Here is an 8,542-nt window from a genome sequence, read left to right as displayed (position 1 = left end):
AATCCCTCTCAACACATGGCTATGATGCTCCCCCACTACTTCTGCTCGTGATCAGAGATGCACTTATCGTCAGCTACTAAGGGAAGGTGCTCAACTGGTTAAGGTCAAACAACTGACTAACAAATCTGTGGTATTGAGCAGAATATTTGCTGTAGCCCATCTTTTATACCAAGACAAAACAATGTACATGATAACACTTCCAATCAGTTAAGATCAGAAGCCATGAGATTATTATTATTATTATTATTACTTTTTTTTTTCTTCTTTCAAATTTGCTTCCATTTCTTGCCGAGTGTCTTCCCAACTCCTAGGGCAAAGAAACTCTATTATTATTATTATTATTATTATTATTATTATTATTATTATTATTATTATATGTTTGACTTTTGCTTTATATTTGTACAAGTTGGCTCCAAGTCTCACCCAGAGACCTCAAGAGACAACAGGTTGGAAGTTCACGTTGTTGTTATGCCTAGTGTACCATATATTTGGTTGTTTTTGTGTTGTACTAGTGGATGTCTAAAAAAAATTTTTTTTTTAAACTGTTTGTTTTAAACCTTGAGATTACATAGAAAGTATTTTGTGTAGGATATGAGCAGTTCCCATGAGCACTATCTTTTGAATTTCTGCCATTTTGGGGTTTCCTGGTATCTGAGTTAGGTAGCAATCAGCCCCTTTTGCTATCATTCCCAGGGCACCTATGACAACAGGTATGTTTTAGTCTTCAGGTTCCACATTATTATTATTAGCATCATTATTATTATTATTATTATTATTATTACTATTATTATTATTATTATTATTATTATTATTATTATTATTATTATTATTATAAATCTTGAAGCTACAAGATAATGCAAGCTTAATTCAAAACAATGTGAATGAATAAGCATTACATTTAACAGATTAATCTGAATGCTAAAGGGTTAAACTGCTAGAAGCTTCAATCCTGAAGTTTTTATCTTCATGTAGAATGATAAAATACAGTGTACATGCAAAAAGATAATAATAATAATAACGTATATAATTGTTATTCTACCAATTATATACGTTTTTATTATTATTTTTTTGCATTTTACTTAATCATTGACATTTTATTGTTATTTTAATTTTAATATTTCTATTATAGGCGCAGGAGTGGCTGTGTGGTAAGTAGCTTGCTAACCAGCCACATGGTTCCGGGTTCAGTCCCACTGCATGGCATCTTGGGCAAGTGTCTTCTGCTATAGCCCCGGGCCGACCAATGCCTTGTGAGAGGATTTGGTAGACGGAAACTGAAAGAAGCCTGTCGTATATATATGTATGTGTGTGTGTGTTTGTGTGTCTGTGTTTGTCCCCCTAGCATTGCTTGACAACTGATGCTGTTGTGTTTACGTCCCCATCACTTAGCGGTTCGGCAAAAGAGACCGATAGAATAAGTACTGGGCTTACAAAGAATAAGTTCCGGGGTCGATTTGCTCGACTAATGGCGGTGCTCCAGCATGGCCGCAGTCAAATGACTGAAACAAGTAAAAGAGTGAAAGAGTAAAAGAGTATATGTAATTTTCTAGATGGTGTAATTTAATTGTTCATTTTGAATTGATAAAAGGTGTTTTTTTTTCTAATTTTTTATATATATATTATATTGTGTGAAATTTGATTTAGTATTTCTAAATTGAATTTTTTTCCTTGTAAGTTTGGATTTTATTCCCTCAAATAATAATTATTATATATATATATATATATGGTTTCCATCTACAGGGCTGTAGTAGAAGCTATTTTCCCATGGTGCCATGCAGTGGAACTGAACACAAAATGATGTGGTAGAGAAGCAAGCTTCTTACCCCTTTAACCATGACCATACCTATGTTTATATAATTATTTATTTTCTGTGTTTTTTAGTCTTTCCTTTTGAATAACAAAGATTATGCTTGGCCTGGACTCTCAAAATACCAATTTAATTTAGCTCAAGAGAAGAAATATGCAGCTAACTTAATAGGGCGATTCATGGCAATAAAGAATTTAACACCAATCCATGAGGCTATACCAGAAGTAAGTAACTGTAATATTTCACAGAGAAATATTGTTTCTTTATTTTGTAAAGAAATATTACTTTTGTAAAGTCATTGTGGCCTAGTGGTCAGGGTGTTGCTCACATGATCATAAGGTTGTGGTTTCAATTCCTGAACTGATCTGGACAGTGTGTTGTATTTTTGAGTAAAACACTTCATGTTACTCCAATCCACTCAAGCTGTGACTGAGCAAACCTGCGATGGACAGGCATCTTGTTAAGAAGGAATGTTGCCACCTTGGTCACTTATATATCAAAGAAAGTAGATGGCTGTCCCTAAGAGTCCTGGGACTAATGTCCTCAAGTCTAATGTCCAGCAGTTGGTGATGGTGGTTGTAGTGGTGGTGGTGGTGGTGGTGGTGGTGGTGGAAATTGATGTCGTCGTGGTGACAGTGATGATGATGGTGATGATGATGATGGTGGTGGTGGTGGTGGTGGTGGTAGTAGTGGTGGTGGTGGTGGTGGTGACTCTTGTGACATTCTCATAAATTATATTCCAGTAGAAGGCAGCAAATTAGCAGAACCATAAGAAATTTGGATACAGAATACTTTCCAGTATTATTTGAGACAATTCTCTGCTCACTGAGTTCAAATTATTATCTTTTATCTTATATCTTTTACATTTCAATCACTGGATAGCAGCCTTGCTGGAGCATTGCCTTGTAGGGTTTAGTCTAAAAAATCGACCCCAGGACTTATTTTATCTGAAAAAAAAAAGAAAAATACAACCAGTATTTATTCTATTGGTCTCTTTTACCAAACTACTAAGTTACGGAGACATAACCAAACCAACACTGGTTGTCAAATGATGAAATGACAAACTCAAGTATAATGACACACACACACTCACATCATCGTCGTCATCGTCGTCGTCATCGTCATCATCATCATCATCATCATCATTTAACATTTGTTGTCCTTGCTAGCATTGGTTGGATGGTTTGATCAGGGCTGGCAAGCTGGAAGGCTGGACTAGACTCCAGTCTGATTTGGCACAGTTTCTACAGCTGGATGCCCTTCCTAGCGCCAACCACTCTGAGAGTGTAATGGGTGCTTTTATATACCAAAGGCATGTGTGTCATTTGTGTGACACCAGTATCTGCTACAATTGTGGTTTTGCTCAGCTTGATGGGTCTTCTTTTCCAGAATGACATAATGCCAAAGGTCGCGGTCATTGCTTGCATGAGGCTGAAAGGAACTCAGCCACTTTGCCTCCCTGAAGCCCATCACTCAAAGGTGCTTTTTATGTGCTACTGGCATGGGTCCCAACCAATAGCACGGGTCCTAGCTTATCCACCATACCACATCCATATGAGCTTTCCATACTCCTTTTCACTCTACCACCATAGGCTGCATAAAAAGGGTAAGGTGAGGCTACCTTCTTGAGTCATGCTGACTCATAAGGGCTGGTTTGCTGGTTTTATGGTGTGTATATTCCCCACCTGGATAGGACGCTGGTCCATTGCAGGATTACTCATTTTTGCCAGCTGAGTGAACTGGAGCAACGTAAAATGAAGTGTTTTGCTCAAGAACACAATGCATTGTCCAGTCCAGGAATTGAAACCACAATCTTACAATCATGAGTCCAATACCCTAACCACTAAGCCACACAGCTCCCATAAGTTGCATGCGTTAGGTCCAAGCTGATAGTGGATTAACCTGTCTGATGCCTCACCTGTTTCTTTTATACGAAGTTCCTGTTTTGAAGTAATCTAAATTAAATTAGAGCACCTTTTCAAACCCCATCTGTCTAACACACGTGGACATGTTTACAAAGTCAGAAAACAGCACAGCTCCCATGACTTTCGGAAACATTTTTTCATGCTAAGAATTACTGAAGCATGGAATAAACTGCCAGCATCAATTGTTAGTTGTCGGAGCACTGCATCCTTCAAAACTTCCATGCTTCCTGAGATTCACCAACACTATACCTGATTTTCTCCCCTCCATACATACGCAAGCATGTATCTGACTCAGGCACTGTTCACTTTCCAGACATTTGTACATTACTGCATATGCTTTATACGCACTTTTGACAAGTTGTGGTGCACCTGAGCACTGTATACAATAATTTCATTATTATTATTATTATTATTAAATCTTTTCACGAAAATTTCCTGTTAATTTCTGCTCCAAACAGTAGCTAATGGACTGCTCCTTGTTTGGGCAATTACTACTTCCAAGGTTCAGCTAACTATGAAACATATGTAGCCTGGATTTCCTAATTTGGGATTTTTATTTATATAAACAGCAACTTCAGGTGCTAACCATAACAACAAGATCATTTTACTCAATTCTTCATTGTTTTCAAAAACTGAAAAAAATGCAGTGTATTCAAACAAAAATATAGTAACATAGGTGCTAAGAGTTACATGCTTCTTATCATTATCTTTCTTTCTTTATTCCTTTAACCCTCCAACACGGAGTATAGGCCACTTATAGTTGAATTCCATGTCGCATAATTTTTGGCTTCTGTACTTATACTCTGCCATGAATGTCCCCCTTTCTCTAGTTCCTTTTGTGTTGATCACCACCACAAGTTCTTAGGCTTACCTTTCTTTCTATATCCATCCGGTTTCCACTGTAAAGCACTTTTCGCTACATTCAGTGTTTCTTTTCTAATTGTGCTACCAATCCTCTTCCACTTTTTCTTAAATATTTGCTCCCTAATCGAAACTTGATTTGTTCTTTGCCATAGCTCCATATTGCTTATGTGTTTGGGCCATCTAATTTTAAGTATACGCAAGCATCTGTTGATGAATGATTGTATTTGCTTATTTGACTTAACTGATGTTCACCATGTCTCAGCCCCATACAATAATACTGCTTTTATGTTAGTGTTAAAGATTCTTATTCTGTTCTTTATTGAAATTACACTTGTGCTCCATACTTTCTTTAACAGGTGAAAAGCAGTCCTTGTCTTACTTATTCTCGTCTTAATATCTCATCATTATCATCATCGTTTAACATCCGTTTTCTATGCTGGATTAGATGGTTTGATCACAGCTGGTAAGCCAGACAGCTACACTAGGCTCCTGTTTTGGCATGGTTTCTACAGTTGGATACCCTTCCTAATGCCAACCACTTTACAGAGTGTACTGGGTGTCTTTTACACCAGGATCCAGTTATCTGTTTTTGGCATGGTTTTTACAGATGGATGCCCTTCCTAATGCCAACCACTTTACAGAGTGTACTGGGTGTCTTTTCCATGTCACTGGCACAGGTGCCTTCTAACATATCACTGACATAAGTACCTTTTACAAGTCACCTTTCACATGTCAACAGCACTAGCCACGACCATGATTTCTATTTCTTTACTACCCACAAGGGGCTACACACAGAGATGACAAACAAGGACAGACAAACGGATTAAGTCGATTATATCGACCCCAATGCGTAACTGGTACTTAATTTATCGACCCCAAAAGGATAAAAGGCAAAGTTGACCTCGGCGGAATTTGAACTCAGAACGTAACGGCAGACGAAATACGGCTACGCATTTCGCCCGGCGTGCTAACATTTCTGCCAGCTCGCCGATTTCACTTAGCTTGACATGTCTTCTCAAATACAGCAAATCACCAGAAGTCTCTCTCTCACTTACCGTTGCCTCAACAAAAGTGTGAAATATTTAAGATGAACATTACGTTTAGAAATAAGATGAATAATCCCAAAAAATCATAATAATCATAATTCATATAATTACAGTCACCAATTCTATGTTCTTTTTTATTTTCTCTTTAGTGTTCCTCTCCTATAAGTGCCACAGAATACAAAAGTGTAAGTATTTCATTTTTTAATCTTTTACTTGTTTCAGTCATTGAACTGTGGCCATGCTGGGGCACCATTTTGAAGGGTTTACTTAAACATATTGACCCCAGTGTTTATCATCATTATTTTTTAAAGTCTGGTAGTTACCCTTTTGGTCGTTTTTACCAAAAATCTAAGTTACAGGAACATAAATAAACCAATGCCAGCTGTCAAGCAGTGGTGGAGGACAAACACAAACACAAAGGAACACACACACACACACACACACACAGAGGAGAAAGCACATCAGACAGGTAAAGGACATTTGAAATGTTAAAATGACATAAACCCAAAGTACTTTTGAAACAAGTACTCAACAATATATATATATATATATATATACATACATAGAGTAGTTGTATATTGTCAACTTAATGTGACAGTCCCATGACAGGAATCACACAACTGCTATTTAACCCTGGGAAGCAGCAACGCTTCCTGTCGGCCTTGACACATTTCCTGTGTCCTTATGTTTACAAGGGGGATATAAGCACCCCAACCCAGCTAAGCCTGCATCCAGAGACTAGTTTCTGAGTCTTTGCTCGTCATCAGTCTGGAGTACCATGGCCTGCTAGTTGGAGATGCTTGTCTAGCCCTTGTAAAGATATAAGAATTCATAAATCCACTGATTACAAAAATAGAAATATTACATTTCTAAATATCTCAGAGAGATATATGCAGTAGTGGTACGATAGAGTAGTTGTATACTGTCAACTTAATGTGACAGTCCCATGGTTGGTAAGCAAGCTACTTACCACACAGCCACTCCTGCACCTTGTATTACTCCAAATATCATCATCATCATCATTATTATTATCATTATTAACTCTGTTTCAGAAAACCCCTGTGCACTATCTGGAAAATACTGAATCCACAGAAGAGCAACTACTGGCACACCTGATTGCACAAAATGATACGAGTACCCATGTAAGAACTATTTCTTCTTCTTCTCCTTTTGCTTTTTCTTCTTCTACTACTACTACTACTACTACTACTACTACTACTACTACTAAGAGCTGGTCTTCACTCTTGCTCCAGAGCATCGGCTGCGGGGTCACTCCAAAAAGCTCTATCTGCGACGATTTCATCTCAACCGAAGGAGAGGGGCTTTCTCCGTCCGGGTTGTGGATCCGTGGAATAAGCTGCCGGACAAGATAGTAAAGATGCTGACGACCGCTTGGTTCAAAGTCTCTCTTGACCAGAAATGGCCTGAACTCTTTGCATGAACACCCTCCCTGTACATAACTCCATGTTCCCCTACATGGCCTTGCTTTTTGCTTTTTGAGCCAAAAAAATTAACTAACTTACTAACTACTACTACAGCTGCTAATAACAACAACAACAACAATCCTTTCAACTACAGGCACAAGACCTGAAATTCGGTGGGAGGAGATTAAGCAATTACATTGACCCCAGTGCTCAATGGGTACTTATTTCATTAACCCCCAAAAGGAGAAAAAGCAAAATTGACCGTGGCAGAATTTGAATATATAAAAATGAAGAATTAATCATAGACCAGTTTCGTCTATTACCGATAATTACTTACGTAGAAGACAGATGTCAAATAATGATATACTTGTGCAGACACACACAAATACACACACACACACACACACATGCACGTAGACATACACACACACAGCTTTTTTTTTTTCAGTTTCCGTCTACCAAATTCACTCACAAGACTTTGATCAGTCCAGAGCTATAGTAGAAGACACTTGCCCAAGGTACCATGCAACAGGACTGAACCCAAAACCATACAGTTTGGGAAACAAAACTTCTTATCCACACAATGATGTGTTTGCTAACAATCATTCATCTGAGGCTTTCTTTTACTTTCAGGTAAACCATTTCATTACTCACTGGTTCGTACATTATCAGCATCAGCGACTTTACGAGACAACCTTACAGCTTCATAAGGTCCAATCACTGAAATCGATTAGCGAACAAGCTATCTGGGACGGCTCCATCGTCAGACAATCCCTTACCATCTATGATTACAACAAGTTCTCTGAATTAACCAATGTGTACAGTGAATGTGTCAAATGAGGAAGAAAGCAAACATTGATACATGCATAATACACAGACAACATAGCAAATTATAAAAGTCACATATATATATAACACACACATATACTATGTATACATGTATGTATGTGTATATATATATATATGTGTGTGTATATATATATATGTGAGTAAAAAAAAGAATATATATATGTATGTATGTATGTATAAGAGATCAAAGTGTATGTACGCCACTATATTTATATATATATATATATAAAAATACAAAAATGGGACAAAAACGTAAAACATCCAGACAGTTAGGTGATACAAAAAAGGGACAACAAAACATCCAGACAGACGATACAAAGAAATAAGTACTGGTCATTCAGAGTTTTCTTTCTTCAGTCACGTTCCAGATTATCTTTGCAATTTTGGCTGGTTATACTCAAAATTGCTCCAATCTGGCCAGCCCCAAGGAAAAAAACGAAGCTAAGAGCACTAGATTCCTCGGGGCTGGCCAGATTGCTCTTAGCTTAGTTTTTCCTTGTGGCTGGCCAGATTAGAGCAATTTTGTGTATAACCAACCGAAATTGCAAAGATAATCTGGAACTTGACTGAAGAAAGAAAACTCTGAATGACCAGTCCTTATTTTCTTTGTATCATCTGTCTGGATGT

At 37.6% G+C, this 8,542-nt stretch overlaps 1 protein-coding gene across 2 annotated transcripts in view; it reads left to right on the top strand.

The window, feature by feature from the left end:
* The window catches only part of LOC115219519, a 12,745-nt gene extending 4,693 nt beyond the window's left edge, over window positions 1-8,052 (top strand). For both annotated transcript variants that reach the window (XM_036509032.1, XM_029789697.2), the window contains 4 exons: window positions 1,882-2,031; window positions 5,792-5,827; window positions 6,695-6,784; window positions 7,700-8,052. In XM_036509032.1, coding sequence (XP_036364925.1) covers window positions 1,882-2,031; window positions 5,792-5,827; window positions 6,695-6,784; window positions 7,700-7,906 — 483 coding nt within the window. In that variant the 3' untranslated portion in view covers window positions 7,907-8,052. The remainder of the gene's footprint in view (window positions 1-1,881; window positions 2,032-5,791; window positions 5,828-6,694; window positions 6,785-7,699) is intronic.
* The last annotated feature ends 490 nt before the right edge of the window (window positions 8,053-8,542 follow it).

Source organism: Octopus sinensis, linkage group LG14, assembly GCF_006345805.1.
Source record: "Octopus sinensis linkage group LG14, ASM634580v1, whole genome shotgun sequence".
NCBI lineage: Eukaryota > Metazoa > Mollusca > Cephalopoda > Octopoda > Octopodidae > Octopus > Octopus sinensis.
Note: the sequence above shows the minus strand (reverse complement) of the source record. Positions and strands in the feature narration are given on the sequence as shown.